The sequence below is a fragment of the Sceloporus occidentalis genome, unplaced genomic scaffold (assembly GCF_023333645.1).
Source record: "Sceloporus occidentalis isolate IW3139 unplaced genomic scaffold, rSceOcc1.0.p SCAF_44, whole genome shotgun sequence".
Taxonomy (NCBI): Eukaryota; Metazoa; Chordata; class Lepidosauria; order Squamata; family Phrynosomatidae; genus Sceloporus; species Sceloporus occidentalis.
Genome location: NW_028317024.1, coordinates 1,285,976 through 1,310,321, shown reverse-complemented (window position 1 = coordinate 1,310,321; position 24,346 = coordinate 1,285,976). Strand labels below are relative to the sequence as shown.

The following is a 24,346-nucleotide window of genomic DNA, read 5'->3' as shown; positions in this document are numbered from 1 at the left end:
AGTGAGGGTATAAAGAGAGGGTATAAAGCATATCAGGGAGGCAGAGTGGCATATAGTGGGGCATAAGGCTTTTCTGGAGGCAGAGTGCCCCATGATATGCCTTTTAACCCCCTATATGGCAGAGTGGCATATAGGGGGTTAGAAGGCATATCATGGGACAGAGTGGCATATAGGGGGTATAAGGCATTTCTGGAGGCAGAGTGGCATATAGGGGGTTAGAAGGCATATCAGGGGGGCAGAGTGGCAAGCCTGGGGGCAGAGGTGCATAACTCGGGGGTAGGTTGTCAAATGAAAGGAAATAAAAACCAAACATGTCTCAATCATAGCTTTTATTAAATATGGAAAAAATAGTCTACATGAATTAATAAAGAAATAAAAGTTTCTTACCAGAATATCATGAAGAATAATGTGATCAGTGCTTTGTTCCACTAAATAAAATGGAACTCTTTCATCTAAAAATGTTCGCAGTAGTAAATGTTTTGATCCTATTATGTGTAATGTATTTCATTTATTAGGGCCTTTTAACACTTTTGCTTTCTGGCATTTTAATACAAATAATGAGATAAAAAGAATGGCACATAGTGTGACTCGGGTGTGAATAAATGGTGCGTGTGGGTATAAGAGCTTCACCGTGAGATAAACTATATGGGGCTGGTCTCCAAATTTTTCCAGGGCTGCTTTTCAGTCCCAGTCCGGCCCTGCCCAGAAGTGTCCCTTAATAAAACTGCACTACTGTGATCCTTATTATGCATGCCCGGTTCCCAAACATGTATTAAACCATTCAGCCAATGTAGACAGCCACTCATCAGGCCTGGGGTGGGGGGGGGGGGGGAGAAAAAAAGAAAAAAAGGGGGAAAAAAAACAAAAAAAGGACGCCGAAAGAATAGTAACAATTGTGGTTTATTTCCCCAAAGGCAGCTATCACCGTACAAGCTTTACCAATCAACCCAGTCTACCTCACATTAACTGAAAAGTATCAAAGAAAGAACACCAGACTTACTTCACCTGATTGGTGGTTAATTTAATGTAGAGATAAATTTCAGACATTACAGCGAGCAGCTCTTGTGCTGAGCGGTGGAAAATAAACTAATGCCGACGCTTACCTGCTAGCTCCTGCAGACCCAATTACCTAGGATCTCACAGCATTTTCAATGTTCCAATTTGCATTTTAGATGTCATAAGGTAGTCACATAAAGTGCTTTGCTCAGACATTACAGGAACCATTTAATATCCCAAGGCAGCCTTAAAAAAATAAACCAAGAGAACCACACGGTATCGCGACAAATATCTTTTCAAATAGGCCACCAGGGTGAGACGGTGGCTGAAATTAGACACAAAATGAGACCGACCAACTTTTCCCCTGGGAACACTAGATTTGGACTCCAATCTCCAAAAATATAGAAGGTTAAATTGTCAGTCTATAAAAACAGGTTGTTGGAAAACTGATTTGGCACAGAAAAAGGGTTACGCAAACACACTTTAGATAGCAAAAGATAGCTTCCCCAGTATGCCAACAGCTTGGCTGAGGGTGATAAGTTTTAAGCCACAAAAACAGGTGCACAAGAATAGCAAAAGGCTGGCATGGGTGTTTTTTTAACTTTAATTTTATTTAGGCTTTGCAGGAGCCCTTGATTTAAATTAATGGAGCCTCATGTTAATTGAGAATGCGTTGCATCCACGCATATGGAAGAGGATTCCAGCGCGGGATGGGTTAAATAATCTGCAGCATTCTATTCCCCTGAATGGAGTCTCGCACACCTCTACTTTCCTTAGGACGTTCCATGAAGGCTTGAACAGGTTAACACGCTACTGGAGGATGAGCAGCGTCCTGTAGAACACTGGCAAGAACGCTCATGTGTTTTGACCACAAAAAAAATGTATTAGTTAACTTTGCAAGTCAGTTAAAAATTGAGAACATCAGACAGAACTTCTAGCGACATTTCCTTTGCCAGCGCTGAAGCCGAGTGGCAGCAGTATGCAACATGCCTTACGCTGCACAGAAAATACCTGAAGGGCAGGAAAAGGGAGACATTTTGCCAGGTCCCTCCATAAATTAAGACAATCCACAAGGGGTAGGCAGCACTCAGATTACATGGACTCCATTGAATATAACTCTCTCTATTCCATTAAAGGGGCGCTCCAGTCTTCATATACAGAGACACAAGTAGCCCAATGAATGCAAATCCAGACTTCTACACAACTTCCGTTAGCGGCAACATGATTTTAGTACAGGTAAAACATCTTGTATATGTTCACAATAATACAAATTACCCTGAAACAGTTAAAACTTCGCATCTTAAGGTATAACACAAATGTGTCGGTCTGTGCAGCGTTAAGTTCATATAGTATCAGTCTATCTTCGCTGTATTTGGACTTCAGAGTCCTGGCATTACTAAAAGCTTGTAGCGCAAGAACCACAGCTAATGTAATAATTTTGGCTTTGTTAATACCAGGATCCACAGAATTCATTTTTTGTCTCCTTAAAAAGTCTATTACAAAAAAAAAAAAAAAAAAAGTTACATTATATCATTGAGGGAGGGTCGAAGATTCCCCCCCCCCCTTAAATTGCAATGATATGGCAATTCCGTGACATTAGAAAGTCTGGTCCTCAATCTAGTCAAATTGAGCTTTTTTGTGTGTTACATAATACCAAAGGGCCATTTTTGTGTTGTCCCCCCCCCCCCCATGAAGCCCAAGTGGCATGTGCTTCTCAGTTTCATCATGTAGAAAACAGTGGTTGATGCTCCAAAAGTGGTATGGCCCTAGTGGAAACCAGGTCACCAGTCTCTCTCTTCTGGGACCAGTCTCCACTGGGGCGCTTTCAGTGAAACCCGCATTAAAGTGCAATACAAAAATCAATACACACGTGCGCAAATAAAATACTCAACGATAGTGGTTTAGTTTAACTGTCTACAAAACCAGCAGTCCCCATCACACCCCTCAAGATTCATGCTCACTTGACCTTAAAGCCAGAGGACCGAGTTTTCCCCCTCTCAGAGTTACTCACTTGATCTTGACCAAAAAGTAGAAGGGCCACATGGCATAAACCTCTGCTACAACATACAAAAACATAAATAGTGTACAGCCTTTTAGTAGGATTTTTTAATAAGCATCGCTCCTACACTTTCCTTGTTTCTAAAACAGGGGTTTGTGGATAGGAGAAAAAAGGAAAATAGGAGAGCCATACAATCAGACCCAATTATAACATTAAGCAAAAGATCAAATGCATAACTGGTAAGTAGAAGGTAAAAGGTATACATTTTTGCACCTGCTATCCCATCATAAAAACCATCATGTAACCATTTCTTACAAGAAAATGACCCAGTAAGACATGCAAAGTCATGTCTAGAAATAAAGCATCAAACAGCTCATAAAAACACCATCTGCTCTCATTAAGCACATGACTTTTTGCCCTGACAGATTTGCAAATAGGGCATTGACTTAGTCCTAAGCGTGCCATATTCTTTACAGCCAGGCTTGGGTTTTATCTGTGGTTTGGTGGCACCACTGTTTGCCCAGCTTATCCCTTATCACACAGGCCAGTGACAATGAGAAAGGCAGCAGATGGCCCTCAAGTCATTTCAACGGGATTTTTGCATTTTGAGCAAACAAAAGGACTAAAAAAAGAAAACGTGGCATTGATTTGCTGATATGTAAAAGTTGAAAAATCTCAATATACACAGTGGTTAAACAGTGAGAAACCCTTCACAATATAGATATGGAAACAGATCAGAAGCGCGTTAGAAAGCCTTACAGCTTTTGCTGGGACATCTGCTCACCGTCACAATGAGGGAGAAAAAATAATGAAAAAGCTCAGGCTGATTACTACTCCCAATGGTTTGAATAAATAATTGGCATCTGCTATCACTGTGCCTTACTATAGTGGGATGCTCATGAAAATGCAGGCAACCCTCAAACAGAAAGGAGGGGTGGAATACAGGGGCTAATCCGCGCAAGAAAACAAGCGACACAGCTTACAAAACTGTTAGGATAGAGGCAAGCATTTCCTTGAGGTAGATGGGGAGAGTAGATAGGACATTTTCCCTACTACATGAGAAAGATCTGTCACCCCATATTAACCATAAAGCACAAGGATTTTCCTTCTAAATGGAAGTTGGGTTTTCTTAATTAAACAAGAAAATTTGGTATCGATTATTCCTATATGTAGACTAAAACCCTGGGGCAAAAATATACTTTTGGTCACTATCTAGTCTGAATGAATAGTTAAAGGGCTATGCAACCAGGACAATTAAAAAGAAAATTGTTTATTGAGAAAACCCTAGAACACAATACAACGTAAAACGAGACCACTACACGTATTCCATTAGTGGCTACATACATACAAACATACACTAGGACCCTGCACCTCTACTAACAAGAAAAAAACCCTTGGCTTTCAGACAACTACCCAACCTAAAATACAAAAAATAAAAAACTGGTCCATAGAAAATGGTGGATTGAACACAAAAATAGCATGTTAATACAATAAAAAGTTATATCAGATTGCAGTACTTCCCCCCCCCCCCCCAATCTTGCATAGAAAGGTAAGATATTTTTATTAAAAAAAATACTGGTCTTACATTTATTATGGGATCAAACTTTCCAGTACTTAACGGCGCACCCCAAAAAAAATGCATGTATTTTAGTCACTTTCAGAAAGCGAAACTTGTTGGTTTCCAGATATACAGAGTGTATAACATGCACTCAAAATACTAATTCACTGCCCCTCACACTTTCAAATGGTTTCTGTATAACAAGGTACAAACTGCAATGCGGAACAAGCTTTTGGAGAGATCGTTTACGCCAGTCTCCGGAGGCCATGATGGTTCAGAACAGCAAGATTTTATCTTCTACGCGGACGGCAAATATATCGCTGCGCCGAGGTCACACAACATGTGCCTATTTATAAAACCATAGCTCCTAGTGAACCAAATTCTAGGAGACTGGGAATCATATAGTAGACGCTTTACGAAAACATGGAGTCTAACTGAAAAAAACAAAAACAAACAAGGACGGGATTAAGGGGAAGCCTCGGCAACTTCCCAAAACAGCAACTCTAAGAACGCATAAGCCTTCAAATGAAATACATGTCTAACCTCATATTTCATATAAAGTTATTTTAGCCGTGGCTCTTGAGGCGAGAAAAGGTTTGTCATGAAAAGTAAATAATATCCAATGTGTAGCAGCGTACGTTAATGCAATTGGGTTAGGATATTGTATAACAAACATTAGGACTAGGCCCATCTCTGCATGTCCTATATGGCTCTATTGGCAGCAACATGTTTAAGGTGAATACTGTTATAGAAACAAGTGTATGTAGCTATTCTGTTACAGAGTGTACTTAAGTATCTCTGCTTGTGATGCCCCATACATTTTACAGAGACAATATCTCCATGAGAGGCGTTCAGGTAGTCTTAAATCGTTTAATGGATCGATATAGATCCAGTGTTTGGCTCTACACAGAACAGTCTCAGAGACATGGTGACTTAATCCACCTCGTTGCCGGAGCTGGGTCTGCACATAATTCTGATGAACGGATATTCCGTTTGCAGTCGGAAAAAGGAGAAAGCAGCTCTGGCCCAGACACTGTTTATCTCAAGTATTACGGAAAGCGGGATTGCTGCTGTATTAAGAGTTGGACGCAAAACTGGAGGGATTGGATGCCCACAAACAATACACGGAGAAATGACCGATTACAGGATGCTTTCAGACAGGTCAGATGATCAAGCGGTATAGAAACCCTTTCTAATGTACTACTGCCTGGGTGAAAGCATATTTATCAAGAGGAAAAAGGAAACTTAGCACAACAACATACTACAAATCAATCTCCATTGTATACTAAACGTACAGATATTAATAGAAAAGTTTTTCTAATACTCATTTTTAGCCTACACAACAAAGGGTTAAAAGCCTACTCTCGCCCACCCAGCAGATCTAAAGCGATGAATGCACGCCGCACACACTCGTGGTTTAAAACAGATATTAGTGGCATCGTGGGTAAACAGAGGAGCTAAAACACACTTTCACACAGCTTTACAAAAGGCAACGCGTGTAAAACAAAGTAACCATTTCACTGCCAAAAGAACACGGTTCAATATTAGATAACCACAGGCTTGCTGCCTTCTCCAGGAGAGCCGACATCAAGCTTCACTCTAAATGTTACCTTTTTAAAACAGAAAAATAAATATGGTCCAGTTTAGATCAAGCTTTACATCTATGTAGAAGGGAAGACAAAACCAAAACCCTCTAAGCAGTGATATAAGGTCAGTGAACGGTTCACTTAGCACCTATTAGGAAGGAGGAAGCCAAAAGGAAAAAAAAAAAAAAAAAAAAAAAAAGGGAGTTAAATGAAAGGTGCTAAAGACCGCATGCAAACAGAAGATACACAATCTAAAAATTGCAGTGCATTTTAGGTTTGGTTTCCTAGCGGACAGAACAGAGACGACAATGCTCTGATAGGGCAGAAAGTACAGGCTGCATTGCGTGGATGACGACGCAGCACCAGTGAGCTGAATTTGGATACGATCCTTCTTATGAATGAACGGTTTTGGAAGTGGAGTACAGTGCTAGATGGCAATAGTACACACGCTGCCGCGTTTCGCTTCATGTCTGGAACAAAAACGTACCTCTGGAGAGAGGTAAACTGAAAGATAAGATTATCAAAAAATCATTTAAGCAAAGTCTGTATATGCTGTACATAGAGTTCTCTTCAACACATCCATTCTAAAAAAGCCATTTGAAATTGTAGTTTTAAATTAACACAATACAAAGCATTGTGGAGGGTATAATTCCACCCCAAGCCATTTAATAAAATAAAAAAAAAGCCAGTATTAAATTTGACAATTTACTCTTCTTTAAATAGTGCAAGTGAGATACCTGAGATATAAACTAATGAAACATAATTACATTCTTATCAGTCTGAAATTTAATATAAAATAACTGTACAGAATAAAATAACATGCAAACCGCAGTGAAACAGCGCCTCCTGCAGGCTACAAGCAAGAACATCGCTACAGCAAAAGACCAGCACGACATTTAGTATCTTAAGAGCAGGATTATATAATAAAAAAATTAATTAAAAAAAATAGAGACTTTATGAAATTATATGCGGTTAATTGTACTGCCTTGAGCACACAGAAAGTGTCCACATGATATTCTTTACTAAACCTCCGTCCTAAGAACTCAGTATAACCCAAGGAGCTCTAGACGCAAATTCTAGCAGATTTCTAAATCAAATGAAATTTACACATAACAAATTTCATGCAAAGTGGCTTTAGTTCCACTATTTTTCTTTTTTGAAACCATAACGTTCCTTATAACAAAAAATACATGTGACATATCAGTGCAGAGGTTCAGAAAAACCCAAATAGTGCAATTGGCCAAAAATAAATAAATAATGGAAATAGGACACAGCATTTACAAAACAAAATGCAACAAGTCACCTAAATACAAATATTTATAATATGTATTTAGGTTTTTATATGTATACACAAAGGGTCTGTCTCACAAAAATGGAACGTTTTATCCTCTGCTGCCACCATGTGGTCACAATCAGCAAGCGCTGGAAAGACAATTTGTACTAAAAGAGAGAATGCTTAATTTGGTATTCACATCATGTTATTAAGCTTGAGAAACCAATATTGCTTTGCAAAGAAAGTTGCTGCCCATGCCTCAGTCGCTGAAACAGATAAGGCATGAGTGCCACCATTGGTGCTTCAGCTGAAAGCATGAAGTATTTTCCTGTCCCAGCACGTTTGGATTAGGTATGGGTTAATCTAACCTCTCATGAGAGACATGAAATGCCATAATACCAAAAAGATAGATAGGTTTTAGAAATCAGTCCTTTCAGATGCAGAACGAGAGTACGCTCAAACATTATGCAACATCTACAAATTTACGCAAAACGTAAACTAACACATTTTACTTTTTTTTTTGAGCTGAAAAGTTTACAGTTGTGCCCCAGATTGCCATGATCATATATATAAAAGCAGTCAACACTCCTGTATTCCTATTAAAGACTTCCCAAAAGTAAGATCTGTTGTGCACACCTTTGACATAGTTATACATTTTTTTTGTTGTTGTTCAGGCTTAAAGTGAACCAACTCGCAATCCTAATGAGGATCCTGTATCTAATTGAACTCAAAAAGGAAAACAAAGCATTAGCAAACTGCATGAGCACATATAAAAACCAGTAATCATACCTGTAATACTGTAGCCATATGCAGCCAGCTGCCCTGCCATATATTCACCATCAGAGTTATTGTGCGAGCAGCCCCACGTGCGGACCCATATCTTCTGAGTACCTGGGATGGTGCTGTAGGAAGATTTTTAAAATAAGGATTATATACACATTATAAGCTATACGAACTCACACATCCTTGCTGTCGCAAACATCAGAATAGAGACACACCGACAATAAAACAGTTTAAACAAGTACCAAAAAAAGGTTACATACAAGCCAAGCTGATATTTCTTCCCCTCCTCTGGCAGGTTATGTCTGCAGAGAAGACGACCAAGACAGGAGATAACAGATAAAGGAAGCAGTCGGCAGAAGCAGAAGTGGTCGGCAGAGAATCTTTGGCCGACCAGAATAGGCAGATAACATTTATTGCCCGAAAATGAATGAGCCGATAATTTTGCACAAAACATTTTTGCCCATGTCTAGTCAATACGTACAATAGTTCTCATCAGTTTTGGCACATAGCCCAATCGCTACAGGTGACAAACTCTTCTATAAACACCCCATTGTGTGGCAGAGGAGAGCCACATTTACATACCAAAGAAAAGACTGCAGAATGGAAAGACTAACCCCCAAGAAATCTTAATTCCCCTTTAGCTATTGCACCCAAAAAGCAGCAAGAATGCATTTACATGGCCTTTAGCCAAAAGTTTTTCGATTCAGTATTTCCTACCTCATTGTTAAGTATACAGCTCCCCATCAACCTTTTTTCACCTCTGCCCAGTCCAGAATACAGCTCTGATGGTTAGTTTGTGAACCCATTACATAGCATAGCTTGGTGGAATGTCATGCTCTATAAACAGATTTCTATACTTCTAAACATGATCAAAATGTAGAAAACATGTTATGCTATACCAAAGTGGCTCCAACTTCTCATTATGTACCAGGAAATTAAAACTTTTGGACCACCCATTAGTAAAGGCTGCAAAATCACAAATACAATGGAAAAGTACAGAAAGGAAGCCGCTCCTATAGCTTTTAATATGGAGAAAGGCAGAATAAAAAAAGGTATGGAAACTATGCCAGCGATGCTTCTGTATCCACGGCTTCTTTATATGAAGTTATAAAACCACCACCAACAGCACAGAAGAGCTAAAGAAATCGAGTTCACAACATTTGTGGACCTCAAGAACATAGCAATTACCTTCTCAGCTCCCCACCAAACCCTTATAAACAATAATGAGCTTCCATCCCCTATATAAAAGCATTCATCAACACTCCCTAAAATTTACGTGGAAAAGCCACTAACAATCTCCCCTGGTGGGAGGCACATATTGGTTAAATTTATCGCAGACATGTTCCTGTGCGAGCAGAGCATAAAAGAAAGATTTCGTGGGAGACAACCGAGCCTGCGGATCTGTGTCCCCGATGTAATAAATTGCACGGGTATTTATTTAAGAAAGATGTACCGTTTATAGCCCTGGACTGGAATAAACTCTGCAGAAACATCTCCTGATTATAAAAACAGATCTGCTTATAAAACACTCGGCAAATCCCAGAGCTTAGTAAAAGGAAGTACGGGGTAAGATTTCAGAACATTCCAGTCTCTCTCTATTAACATCACATCCTTTAAAATACTAAATGTAAGAAAAGAAAACCAGGAGGGCTCGCTGTGGATTCAGCTTTAAAGCCGTGTATAAAAGGTAAAGAAAACACGAGGTCTACAAACGTATGTTATTTAGAGGTTATTCATCCCACGTTCATTGTATTTATTCTTCTGGACATGCTTAAAATGGAACAGGAAGCTTACGTTTAAAAAGGGACAAACTCCTGAATGTGACAGTAACACATATATATATATATATACACATACATACATACATACATACACACACAGAAACAGCCTATCCAGCGAGTAAACTGTATCGAGGTGGTTCCCACCGACATGAATCAAAGCCACAACTCTGTAGTTTCATTGGTTAAGTCTGCAGACTTCACAGGTTATGCATCTGGGGGTCACTTCCATCACAACTAATGAAATAGGTGGTCACCACGAGAGTGTCTGCACACGGAGGACACACACACATACTACAACGTTCAGACTCAATGGATCTGCAGCTACTTTGTGAGCATCGTGTTCAGAAGACACGTTAGGGGATTTTCACATGACCACGTTCCATTAATGTCACAAAAATAGTGCATCTGAGAACTTGGTCACAAAATCCTTTACAGCAGTCAACAGCCAAATTGCATTTGCACCAAGGAGCATTCTTCTATCTTCTATGTTTATAAAGAGCCGTGGCATTTCCTGGCAAGAACTTGATAAAGTCCGGATGATTCTAAAAATATTATTTGGGGTAAGAGAGAAACCCTACTCCCACCCAAACAAAAATAAATATTGCGACCATAGGCATCATGAGATAATTAAAGCAATCATTTTTAATGACATTTTTTCTGTAGGGTTGTTGTGTAATATTTGACACAACAAACAGACTCCATAGGCCCACGGTTAGGTTATACAGCATAACATGCTTTGTAAACTAACAAGATGTGGGTTGATTTGGACATTTATAGTAGTTCTGCCTCAGTCTTCATCCATTTTCTACGCGCAGACCCTTATTTACCTTAGAAACATACTTTGCAACACAAGTAAAAGAAAATGGTGAAGCATTTATTACTGACTTTATTTTCAGATCTTGAGCCAAAAATGCCATTTATTTAGTTTTTATGTTCCTGTTTAAGCACAAAGAATGTTCTGTCAAACAATGTATGCCAAGTATTTTAAATAGTGCACTGCCATCTTGTGTTTGGAAACGTTATCACAACTGGATTCCTTTCAAAATCCACAAAATAAAAGTGTAAAAAAATAAATTATGGGTAGGAAAATTCCTAGATTATAAACCTATATAGCTATCCATATGGACGATGCTCCCCTAGGTGTAAAAACTAAACACTACTTAATTTTACTATAATGGTGGCCAGTACTTTATCTCTATTCTGCTTTTCTGGTTATAGCATCCGCTTAGGGCAATGGGGCTGTATCTTCAAAACCCAACATCAAGTTGACCGATAACCATGTGATGCAAGAGGAGCCCTGACCTATAGTATTTTCTTGGCTACTATACTACTTTTATCTGACATATAAACCGAGATCCTAAACGGAACGGTCATCAATCCTGAGCATCAGCCCACTTTGTAAAGGATTACAGCTTCCCCAGACAAACGTAAAGACATTTAGATCACTCTACTATTGGTCCATCCATGTTCAACGTCATGCTATTTGAGATGTAGAAATGAGAACTTTAAGCGAAAGCTGACAGGATAATAATTCCAATTTCTTTTGGGACACTTTGGTCTTTTCTACAAGCCTAGTAAAACCAATCTCTCATATTCTCTTCAAAATTACAGAACATGGCCCATTTTCTAGATAACTGCATACAATAGGCACGTCACCTTACAAAGCTACAAGTCAATGTTTTCTTTGACAAACAAGAGAACTTATGGCTGGCATCAGCCTTTACTAGAAGTATGCATTTGATTCCTACCGGCACCGTTTTGTAACGATTTATGCGTAATTTGCAGGCATTTTGTATAAGCCTCCAAAAACAAGGAGTTATTCCGAGAGTTAGTGAGACTGTATCGCTGCCTGCTGATAAGATCTTGACCAAAACTGCCAACATATCCAGACACTATCAACTGCAGAGTCACACAGATTGAAAGTAGGTTTTGCCATAACACTGTGTGCCAGACCAGCTACAAGATCATCCACCTGTTGTAGCCATGACAGATAATGACACTGAGGAAAATGCTATGCTGGACCATAGACACAGCAGATTTGAAGGTCCTCTTCAGTGCAATCTATGATTTGTGATCCTAAAGATAAATAAATCCAGAAGGTTCCTCCACAAGTAGAGTAGTTCTTCTGGTTGCTTTGGCTACTACAGGGTCCACAAACAGGACATTAGAGGCAGCAGCGTAATCAAATGACGACATCTTTTAGCCGTTTCCATGAAACCCTTTGACTTTCTAGAATGCGTGTGGAACATGGAGCCAGACATCTTCATTCTTGTTTTATTCATGTTCAAAGGTGCCTGAAACAGACAGACTTCTCGAACAAGGAGGGGGAAAAAATAAAGAAGTAGGAATTGCACCCACTCACCCCAGTAAATCTCGACCCTGAAGACCAGGTATGTAGCCTATAAATCAGTCCTTCTAGACAACTCTTCCTTTAAATTACTTAGACCTCTCCGGGTGCCTTAAAGGGATACATCAACCCTTCGTACTAAACCAGGGGTCTACAAATTTGGTTTGCATCCAGGAGTCAGCTTTTTTTCTTCCCAAATCAGGTTTAACTTACCTTCTGTCAAAAAGCACCCAGATCCCCACCAACACATGTACAGAAGTGCTATAAATATATAATACTTCCCAGCGTCTGCGACTGCCCAAATATCACTCTTCAGAGTGCAACAATACAAATAGATCCAAAGTTGGTCTGCAGTTAAATTATGTTTATTGGGACAATCTGGCATAACACATTTACTTCAGTGCTGCACCACTTTGTACAGTATTGAAGTTAACTCCATCCTGACAAAGGGTATTTTACACCATAAAAGACTCAAGCTTTTATGTTTAACCATTATTCTTTTTTGTGTACCCGCCAAAGGTTTCATTTTTAAACCATATTCATGCCAAGACATAATTAAGGCATGTACGTGGACTATTTTTAAAAACTCTCTCATATGCTGTGCAGCCGAATACGTTAGTGCTTATAAATATCTAATCAAAGTGCCCTCCAAATATATTGGCACCCACGTAAACATGAGCAAAGAAGGCTGAGAAAATTGTCTTTATTGCTTAATCTTTAGATCTTTTCTTCACACAAAACAAAATCTATTCAGCTCTCATGGATATCTAACAATTGAAGACAAAAAAAAATTTAAAAGATGTTAAATATGTGGCACAATTATTGGCACACTTATAAATTCATATTATAAGTGTATTTGAAAGCTATTAGCATTGATATTTTACATAGGGTGACAAGAAACTGCTTAACCATCACTTTTGACACATAGGCCCAATTCGCTTAGTGATTCATCACAATGGGTAAATCCAAGGAATACACCTGTGATGGGCGGCAAAAGGTTATTAAGCTTCACAAAATGGAAAGTGGCTGTAAGAAAACAGCATTTCCACCAGGGCTATAATTAATAACTTCCGGTCACCTGGAAATGTATGGACCAACATGGAAGAGGATGCATGTATATACAGTGTCAACGCATTGTGAAGAGGATAGTTCGAGTGGCCAAATAAAATCTCTAAGGATCACAGATGAAGAATCGCAGAAGTTAGATGCATCTTGCGGTCAGAAAGTCTCTAAAAACTACAATCCGACGTCACCTACATGTTTGGCCTGGACATTTTTTATTTTATTTTATTTTATTTTTTTTTGAGTCCATGATGCCATGTATCCGATCATATATCCACAGATAATAAACACCTTCTGCCAAAAGGCTTAAAAAGGGCCGTGGTCGGATCTTCCAGCAGAGCAACGATCCAAAACATACATCAAAATTAACACAAAAATGGTCCTACTATGGCCATCCCGGTTCCCCGACTTGAACCGAAAGGCTGCGGAGTGAACTGAATAGGAGAGCCCACCAGCGTTGCCCTCGACATTTGAAGAATCTGGAGAGACTCTGTATGGAGGAACGGTCTCAGATCCCCTGCCATGTACTCTAGGAGACCACTCAGAGCTATTACCACGGCAAAGGAAGGTAGCACAAAGTATTGCCTAAAACGGTGGCAATAATTGTGGCACACATGACAATTTTTTTTTTTTTAGATAAACCCGTGTTGTGGTGGCAGTCGTTTGATATCCATGAGAGCATAGTATTTTACTCCCTACTACAGCTGTGTGACATAACATGGGCGGCTGGATGCCATGCAGCCTTAGCAAGCCCTGTATCCAAGTAGGGTAGGCAGCGTCCCTGCTTCCCGGGCGGATGGAAGCGATTTATAGTTGCTGGCACCTGGGGTTTGTCGAGCCTTGCCATACACCATAAAGTAACAGATACACTAACTTATGCTCACAAACTAAAGGAAGTAGAAAAAAAAAAGTAAAGTGTAACCCGCCTGGAGAAGCTAGTCTATCTTGTCAACACTTACTAATGGATTCTTAGGAAAATGGCTCATTTTAAACGGGATATCTTCATAGGTGTATCAGGAACCATCTCTCCTGCGTTCCAATGACACGATGTGTTCTCTGATCCAACATTTAAGTTTTAAAAGGTTAATTGATCATTAGAAAGCCTTTTTGCAAGTATGTTAACCAGCTTGAAATTCACTTGTTTTCCCATTAAAACAGCAAAGTGACTGAACATATTTTAACAGCACTATATAAAATATTCAAAATGTGACTGAAAGTAAATAGAACAAACCTGTCACTGGGGGGCTGCTCCTCTGAAACATGGTTCTTGTTCCTCTTCCGTACTCTAGGAACAATATTTTGTCTTGCAGATTGTCGATCGTGGGGCTTTGGATCATTTGCAGAGACCATGTCTTCAATGTCATCCACTAAAGATTCACATGCAGCCGGCATTTTCTGTGATGCACAAAGATGTGTTAAGCATGAAAAATAGGGATTTACTGAACCTTAAAAAAAATAAAAATAAAATAATGCAACTCACCAAGTTTTCTTTATGAGTGATTACCACGGAGCTTGTTGATTCAGAACTGGAAAAGAAAGAAAAAGCAACTAACATTACTAACTAGTACACAAAAGAGCACATCCCAACCGAAAGACATAGTCCAAAACGCCTATAGCAGTGGATTTGTACATGGTACACAACCGGGTAATCGCCAAAATTTAAGTATGTAGGACACTCAGTTACGTATCACAGAACATTTCCTAGATGTGTTATATACAACTTTACGTAGGGCTTCTAGAACACGTGTACTAAAGTCTCCATAAACGCAAAGAAAACGTTTATTTTGCTAGGTAATAGAAGTCCTCACACCTCTGCTGTATCCATGAACACAATGCTATACTGTGAAGAAATGCTATTCGGAGGTAGGTGGGTGCTAGAGTGACCTCATGGCCTGGAACTGTCATTGTCTATCATACTTCAACTTTGAAGCATTCATGGAACAAAGAGTGGCCAATATAGGCTGTACTAGTATGGGATGTCAAACAGTGGAGGATGCTTCACAGACCTCTCCAGGGCCAGTCCTTAGGTTAGGGTCAATCAACCATGAAGTAGATTGTAAGCTCACAAGAGCAGGGTCCTCTTCACCTTTTGTACCAGTTTGTTATCATGTGTGACTTTAAATTATCCCACTGATTGAAACAGATCTATAAAATCTGCTGGCACTGTGTAAATGTAATAAAATGCAATTAGTGAAGATTTTACTAACTGCGGAACTTGTTCAAGATCTCAGGAAGGAATGCAGTAGCCAAAACCGTACCAGAGCCCATGGTGAAACATACCTGGCAGAAAACATTAAGGCCAAGAATCTGAGAATCTGTCATAATGATAACCTTTTCAGGGCTGAAACAACTAACCGATAATGAAAATCATTGTCAACGATTTTCATTATCGATTAGTCGAATCGATTATATAAAGAGTTTTTTTTCCAGAGCAAATGCTCTGAAAAACTCCTCTCCTTATATAATCCGACCTCAAACAGAGATCGGATTGTAACACTAGAATCCAGATTCCCCTCACTGTCGGCCGGTCTCTCACTTCCGTCTCTCTCCCCCCTCCCATACACCCCTCTGACTCCTCCCCCCTCTCATACACTGCTCTGCCTCTCTCCCGACTCCTTGGTGCTTTGTGAACCTCCGTTGCTGACGGGCACTTTCACGGCAGCTTCATAGAAGCCTCAGCGTGAGTGGAGAATGGGAGGGGGGGGGGGAGGAGCCAGAGTGGAGAATGGGAGGGGGGGAGCCAGAGTGGAGTATGGGTGAGTTATAGTGGTGTATGGGGGGGGTATTATGAATTTCAGGGCATATAGGGGGTATAAGGCATATCGATATTAGGCATATCAGGGGGGGCATAAAACATATCTGGGGGTAAAAGGTATATCAGGGGGCTCAGTTGCATATCACTGGCATATAAGGAGTATAAGGCATATCAGGGGGCACAGTGGAATCTGGCATATAAGAGGTATAAGGCACATATGGGGGCAGAGTGGCAAGCTGGGGGTCAGATGTGCATAACTGGGGGCAGTTTGGTAAATAAAAGAAAATATAAGCAAGGCTTTTTTCTCAGTTTTTATTAAATATGAAAAATAGTTAACATATGAATTAATATTTACTAATAACTTTGTATTAAAACCTAGTTTGAGAAACAGTGTTTGGGTTCTTGTAGCTTTTATTTTTATGTCAGTAAAATAAGACGGTGAATAGAGAGGCCATTGCAATAAAGAGATGAAAGTGTAAATTGTTCGTTTATTACATTATTTTAAATAAATAAAAAAATTGTCCGATTAATCGAAAAAATAAATCGGCCAACTAATCGATTATTAAAATTGCAGCCCTAAACCTTTTCACTTCCAAGAAGAGTAAACCATCCTTTAAATTCTGCCGATTCCCTATGGCAGAAAAAAAGCTTTCCAAGGCCGAATCCAAAAGGTCCAGAGCCCCAAAAACCTGTCTTTTCGAGAGGAAGAGAGATTTAGCCACCAATAGACATCCAAGTATGTGACTGCTGTAACCCCTGGAGGTCAAGAGTAAGCCCAGAACAGTACCTTTGTAAATACACAAGGCAATGGGGCTACCCTGAATAAACCGATATTTTGGTTGAGATATCCAATTTAACCATCAGAATAAGAAGAAAGCAAAATCCCAGAGTAGACGTCACCACCAACTTATCCAGGCACTTCACATATGTACAAGCACAGATTGACTAACGCAATTTACCATTCTTCTGAAACAAAGATTCAGGAATATGTTACCTCTCTTTTCCAGGAGAAATCAAAATAAAAAAGTGTGACTAAATTTCTTGTGGCATGGAGGTCAATGCTTTTAGTCTGGTACTGGAGCATGGAACAGTGAAGAACCCAGGTCAAGGACTTGCTTAAAATTTTATATGACTCCCCTGACTTGTGAGCCACAAAACACCAGTGTCACACTCAGAGGCGTATATAGGGTATGGCAGCCATGGCACGTGCCATGGGCGCCATCTCAAGGGGGGCGCCGGTGAGCGGCTTTTAAATGCCGTTTTTTTTTTTTTTTTTGATGCGGAGGAGAGAGAGGGGCGCCTAGCAACCGCTCGGCGCCCCTCATTCTCCTCCACGAGCCCTCTACCCCCGTCCCGGTGCCAGCATTTCATGCAGAGCGCCGCTCTGCATGAATAATAAATGCAATTTATTATTTTTAAAAGCAAATATTATTTACATTTTATGTGCGTCTTTTATGGTGAGAAAACTGTTGATCTGTCATCAGCTGTTGAAAGTAATGTGTTTATATGATTTTGAGGCCGACATTTATTTTGGGGGGGGGGGGGCAACATTTCATTATTGGGTTGACGTTGGAAGTCACGTCAAAGAAAACCTGCACGTGACTTGTAGGCTCATAGCACAGCAACGGGTGTGCTTATGAATGTTTATTTTAAAACGATTATGAAAAAAACATGCATTATGTTCAAGATTTCTTTTTGAGATTTTAAGCAAGTAAAGGTCAGTGGAGCTGCAAGGTATTTGTTGGCATGTAACCCATGCTGCCGACACTGCCCTTTATTCCATAAAGTATGAGAAAAGAAGGGTTAAACATAATGTAGATTATACTTCAAATTGCTGCAGTTCTTCCTCAACAGAATTATATGTATGTGTCTACCAAGCTGTGTAGCGTATGTGTGTAAGTATGCATGTAAGTGAGTGTGAATATGTTTGTGTATTTTTGGAAGGTGAAAACAACACTGCACCACACCAGGGGTAGCCACTAACATGTAGTGCTGTCACTGAGCTCTGCAACTTGGTTTGGCCCAAAAGCATTTGCCATGATTGGTTTAATATGGTCTCTGTTGCTGTCCGCTGTAGGTATATATATATAATATATCATTACATAAGTTATGGTGGGTAAAAGGTGATGGAAACCCTTCCACTTAAATTAAAGGGGTAGTAGAAGTATTATTAAACACTCATCTACAGACACCAGACAAGCCAGAAGGCTTGCTTTTCCCTCAGAAATCTCATGATGCTTTAAATCTTTAAAGCATCATGAGATTTCTGAGGGAAAAGCAAGCCTTCTGGTGTCTGTAGATGAGTGTTTAATAATACTTCTACTACATATACATATAATATATATATACATACATACATACATACACATACACGTATGTATAATCACCAAGAAAAGATTCTATATTTGCGAGGAAGACTGTGCACAAAGATGCATGTATGTTTTGTAACATTTATCCCATCATCACGTACCATTTGAGTATTTAAAAAATGTTAAACCTTTCAAGCAATGACACAAACATTTTTGCCTTATTTCTATTTATTGATCAGATTAACATCTGAATAAAATGCTATTAGACCATAAACCCTTTCACCAGATGGAAGGCAGGGTGGTCGGTGGAACCGGATAGCAAATGAGAAACCATTGAAATAAGTCTCTGTTTTTTTCTCTGGTATTCTCTATTCTAAGAAATATCCTATAAAAGGTGTGACTAATGCAGAAAGGGAGATACTCCGCCAGCTTCCAGTTCTTTCCAGTCAATTGCTTTGAAGTAGGGGTGGCATCTGATGTTGGCAGCCGCCCTGTGCCGAACGGATGGATTTTTAGACAGAAATTGTGTTAATATATCTTGTTCGTCTGCGCTCAGCCAGAATGGGAGGTTCAGCTTATTACACACGACTGCTTTGTCTAGTGCATGAATATCATCACCGTTATCAAATGGGTGTTCTCCAACAATCATTTCGTATAATATAACACCAAAAGCCCACCAGTCGATAGCAGAGTCATAACGTCCTCCCAGGATCATCTCGGGAGCCATATATCCCTCTGTCCCAGCACGTCCAGTTATTTTCTTGTTCCCAAACATGCCTGGGACAGAAAGTCCAAAATCTGCTATTTTGACACGGCCGCCACTGTCCAGAAGGATATTTTCAGGTTTAAGGTCCCGATGCACAATGCCATGACGATGGAGATATTGTAGTCCGCAGGCAATCTCTGCTGCCGTCAAGGATGCAACGTGGCTGTCAAGAATCCGATACTCTTCAAGGAACGTCAGCAAAGTCCCTCCGCAGAAGTAATCCATAATGTAGACGAGATGGTTATGCGTCTCAAAGAAGGAATGACCGTGGACAAGAAAAGGGCTTCCTGCTGCGATTTGCAGTACTTTGCTTTCAATTAGAAAAGCTTCCTTGTCCTGTTCTTCAAGGTGTCTCTTCTTTACCATTTTAACAGCCCATTTCTGTTTGCTAACGTCTGCTGCCAACAGGACCTTTCCATAGCCTCCAGTTCCAAGTTTCTGAAGGAATTGTAGTCTCGCAAGGGAAGTTGGTGCCTCCGCTTTAACCCTAGGATAGACAGCTTGGGCCGTTTCGCTATTCTGAAACGATAAACCAGCTTCCTCGGCATCTCTCTTCCCCACTGAGACCTTTTTCTTCTTCTCACATGCCTCTTCTTTCTCCTCTGTTTTCTTAAACTTGCTGTTACGGGGTTTGCTACCCTTTTGAGACACAGTGTTCTTCCTTTTTTTCTTGCCATTTTGCTGATCAAGTCCAGATACTGGTCTCTTCTTGCCCTTTGATGTTCTAGAGTAGGCAAAACCCTTGTTCAGCTTTAGTACAAAGTGCCCGTTAGGAAGTTCAAAACAGGGTGGGAAAGGCATGGGTTCCTTTCTCTCCGTTGTCTGCACAGGAATGTCACTCTTCCTCTCACTTTTCTCCTTAGACATCTTCCAACTCAATAGTATATCAGTTATCAATGCTCACTACTCGCCAAAACAACACCAACTCAGTGATTTCTGGGTGTCACTTAGATTGTTACCCAGCAGGTGCATTATCACATCACATAATGTCATAATAGTCCCTGATGCAGGCTCCATATATGGGCAATGAGCAGTCTTCCTACTAAATGAGCTTCAAGTCAATCCTTCAGTGAATTTGATTGGATTATGAATATATGTTTGTGCTGTTAGTATTAATCCCCTTGAAATATGTGTAGAGTTTTACTGTCCACTAGTAAATTAAGGATTGCAAAAGTATCTCCATTATTATTAGCAAATAATGCTAAAAAAGAAAATCACAATTTTGTTAACCTGTATACTATTTTTGTATCTTTATTTGTATCTTTTATATATTTTACAAGTTTTTAGGACTGTTTAGTGGAACAGTCCTATTAAAATAATTTAATGAGAAATTTGTAAAAATGAAATTTTGGTTATCCATGAATTCCATAGTAGTATACGCTGTTTCTGGGGCCGGCTCTATATAATCCCTGAGTTTTCCCCTTTAGTCCGCATGCTGGCCTGCCTTACTGTTACAGTTGACACAATATGGCTGGGCTCAGTGCTGATCGCAGCATCCAAAGAATAAATCGCCAGCTGTGCGAGAAATTCATATAGTCTCATCTTGAGCATACGAGTTTGTACGGAAAGGTCTTCGCAATGATGTTAAGAGTCATGTTTGTATCCTCATCAAATTGAATGATATGGTGCTTATTGTTATTCACATGTGGTGAATTCGGCAGCACTGAACATTTTGACCACCAAATTACGTAGCATGTGAGGCAAGGTAGCCAAGTCACTATTTCCAGCAGCGAAGGTAAAATGAGCAGAGTCCTGTAGGCAGTAGCGGATGTAAGGGTTGTCATGTCCATCTTGTGTTGTACTTCTATAACTCTTTAAACCATGTAGTGACTCCTTCCAGATGCTAGAAACTCTTGAGTGTTTGATAATGTAGTTAGTCACCAATACTTTTAAGTTGAAGCACCACAGAAATGGGCAGGTTTTATGACTAAATAACAGCCCCCACTGCGGTACACATCTCACATTCCGTATCACACCAGGTCGCCTCACATGCACTTCTATCACTTCTTTTCTCTTTCTCCGAGTAACCAAAGGTAAGTGAAGGCAGCCCATCCCCACAAGTCGCAATCCCACATCTTATTGCCCTTCCTCCTCCAGCCATGCTGTTGCCAAAGCAGAGTACAACCACATTTTGATCATGCCGGAAACTGTGCATTGCATATGCGATATATGGAACAATTTGAAACCCCCGTAACATTTCTTTATTTTCGTGTATGGTAATATCAATAAAAATTGATATAAAAAAGAGAACAAACACATGCTAGCCTCCGTTCTAGTTGATGTGTGTCTACACTTCCTTAATCTCTTCCCCCTATTGCAAACCTCAACGTGTGTCTTCTACCCTTAATACCTTCCTCCGTTCTCCAGCACCTACCTCTCCGTCCAGCTTCTAACCATTTTAACAATAAGATGGCATCAGATATAAAATCCTCATGATGCTACTTACACAGTACCTTGACACCTCTCATTACCAGGAGCCACCCTCAACTTCTTTAGTCTTCATTCCATGTTAACTGTCCTCTCCCTCTCTCATCTTTCTCAGTGCCACCTCTGCTAGACTCATGTTCTTATCACTCTTCATCAGTTGCCCCACTTCCCCAGTCCCTCTGGTGATTTCCCATACATCCCAACATTTTGTGATCAGTAGACCATGATACTAAAGCATTATGGCCTAAAATGAAGTTAATGTTGTCGCGCTAGTTTTCCTGAACTATTGCCAGGTTGGCACGTTTATGGTCTTCTGCAACGGTCTGACAAGAAATATGATGAAGCAATCAAGTGTTACCGGAATGCACTAAAGCTAGACAAAGACAACCTGCAGATCCTCAAAGACCTGTCGTTATTACAGATCCAAATGAGAGATTTAGAAGGATATCGAGTAATAATGTTTCAGTTTGATCAAGCAAGTAGGGGCATGTATATGATTCAAAAGAAGTGGCTATATTTTTGTGCTTTATGAAAAGTATAAAAGACTGTCTAACATTGCACTACCATGCAAATTACTATTTGCTACGTTCAGTTTAAAGTGCAGCAGTGTAGCCCTAGTTTTATCATAACAATATAATAAAAGATTGAGTACCGTCTTTCACAAACCCTCACATTGTATGTTGTCTCCTCGTCCAGATGCGCACAGGCTGACAGACATACATAACAGTTATGACCAATGTTCCCTCTAATTTTTCTTGGGTGATGTGCAAAATTTTTCCAAGAGCCAAAATTTTGTGCGCACAATATGCTTCTACAGTCCATATGAAGTTGGTGGAGCTGAAAAAAAAATCACATTGCAAGGGGGTGGAGCTATATATTTCCAACCCTTTTGACTCCATGGTCTATTCTATGACAGGGGTACAGCATAACACCTATCACTATATACTGAGGCACACATTGACTGGGGTACAACATAACATCTATCACTATATACTGAGGCAGACATTGACTGCGGTAGAGCATAACACCTATCACTATATACTGAGGCAGACATTGACGGTGGTAGAGCATAACACCTATCACTATATACTGAGGCACAGCACAACACCTATCACTATACATTGAGCCAGACATTGCCAATAATGTAGCATAACCCCTATCACTATATACTAAGCCCAACATTGATGTGGTGTAGGCCTACTGCTTCAGTGTCTGGCTTAGTATATAGGGATGCACCGAAATGAAAATTCTGGACCGAAAATTCAGCACTTTATTAAAAATAACACACCAAAATTGGACAAAACCCCCCCAACAACAATATTTATATTATATATATATATATATATATATATATACATACATACATACATACATATATATATGTGTGTGTGTGTATATATATATATCACACACACACACACACACATATACACACACACACACACATATACATATATATACACACACACACACATATACGTATATATATATACACACATATATACTAATATACAGAGGCGTATATAGGGTATGGCAGCCATGGCACGTGCCATGGGCGCCATCTCAAGGGGGGCGCCGGTGTGCGGCTTTTAAATGCCGTTTTTTTTTGATGCGGAGGAGAGAGAGGGGTGCCTAGCAACCGCTCGGCGCCCCTCATTCTCCTCCACGAGCCCTCTACCCCCGTCCCGGTGCCGGCATTTCATGCAGAGCGCCGCAATATGCCGGCATATTGCGGCGCGCAGCATGAAATGCCGGCACCAGCAAGCGGCTTTTAAACACTGATGCGGAGGAGAGAGAGGGGCGCCTAGCGCCTAGAGGGTATATAGTGGGTAGGGGGAGGGAGAGGGGGTAAAAAGTGATAAGGGAGTGAGAGGGGGGTAGAAAGTGATAGGGGAGGGAGAGATTGGTAGAAAGTGATAGGGGAGGGAGAGGGGGTAGATATAAGTAAAGAGTGTGCATTAATGTGTGGATACATTGAGTGAATGAGAGAGAGCATGAGTTAATATGTGAATGTATTGTCTGAATGAGGGAGAGCATGAGTTAATGTGTGGATGCATTGAGAGCATGAGTTAGTGTGTAGGGCTGAAACGAATCGATAAAATCGATAATCGATAACGGAAATCGTTGTTGACGATTTCCGTTATCGATTAATCGAGTGATCGATTCGTTGTTGGAGCACTCGGCTCCTTTTACTTACCTCCGCGAGCGTTCCCCGCTTCCGCTACATGCTCTGCACTCTCCGCCTTCTTTTAGTTGCGTGACGGATGTGACGCGTTCCGGAGGTAAGTATTCTTTATGTCTGTGCGAATCGCTCTGTGCGAGTGGCTCCGTTCGCACAGAGCGGTTCGCTCTGTGCGAGTGGCTCCGTTCGCACAGAGCGGACCGCTCTGTGCGAACCGCTCTGTGCGAGTGGCTCCATTCGCACAGAGCGATTCGCGGGGGTGGGGTTTCAGGGGATGCAGGGCAGAGTGGGGGTGGGGGGGCAGGAGACTGGGTGCAGGGCAGAGTGGGGGTGGGGGTGCAGGGCAGAGTGGGAGACTGGGTGCAGGGCAGAGTGGGGGTGTGGATGCAGGGCAGTGTGGGGGCAGGGCGTGAGTGTGGGGGCAGGGCGTGAGTGTGGGGGCAGGGCGTGAGTGTGGGGGCAGGGCGTGAGTGTGGGGGCAGGGCGTGAGTGTGGGGGCAGGGCGTGAGTGTGGGGGCAGGG

General features: G+C 40.7%; 2 protein-coding genes across 2 annotated transcripts in view; both read right to left on the bottom strand.

Annotated features, from left to right (window-relative positions):
• LOC149289572 (threonylcarbamoyladenosine tRNA methylthiotransferase) overlaps positions 1-14,777 on the bottom strand; it is a 328,224-nt gene extending 313,447 nt beyond the window's left edge. Inside the window, exons 1-2 of the mRNA XM_089490398.1 lie at positions 14,617-14,777; positions 8,202-8,314 (exon numbers count right to left, since the gene is read on the bottom strand). Coding sequence (XP_089346524.1) covers positions 8,202-8,314; positions 14,617-14,777 — 274 coding nt within the window. The remainder of the gene's footprint in view (positions 1-8,201; positions 8,315-14,616) is intronic.
• Positions 14,778-18,849: 4,072 nt separating this feature from the next.
• On the bottom strand, positions 18,850-20,082 carry LOC149289571 (protein kinase C delta type-like). The gene has a single exon (XM_089490397.1). It carries the CDS (start codon positions 20,080-20,082, stop codon positions 18,850-18,852), a length of 1,233 nt encoding a protein of 410 aa, XP_089346523.1.
• Between the last annotated feature and the right edge of the window lie 4,264 nt (positions 20,083-24,346).

Bases quoted from the DNA above. Each gene is read 5' to 3' on its own strand.
- LOC149289571 (XM_089490397.1), bottom strand. From the start codon at position 20,082: ATGTCTAAGGAGAAAAGTGAGAGGAAGAGTGACATTCCTGTGCAGACA.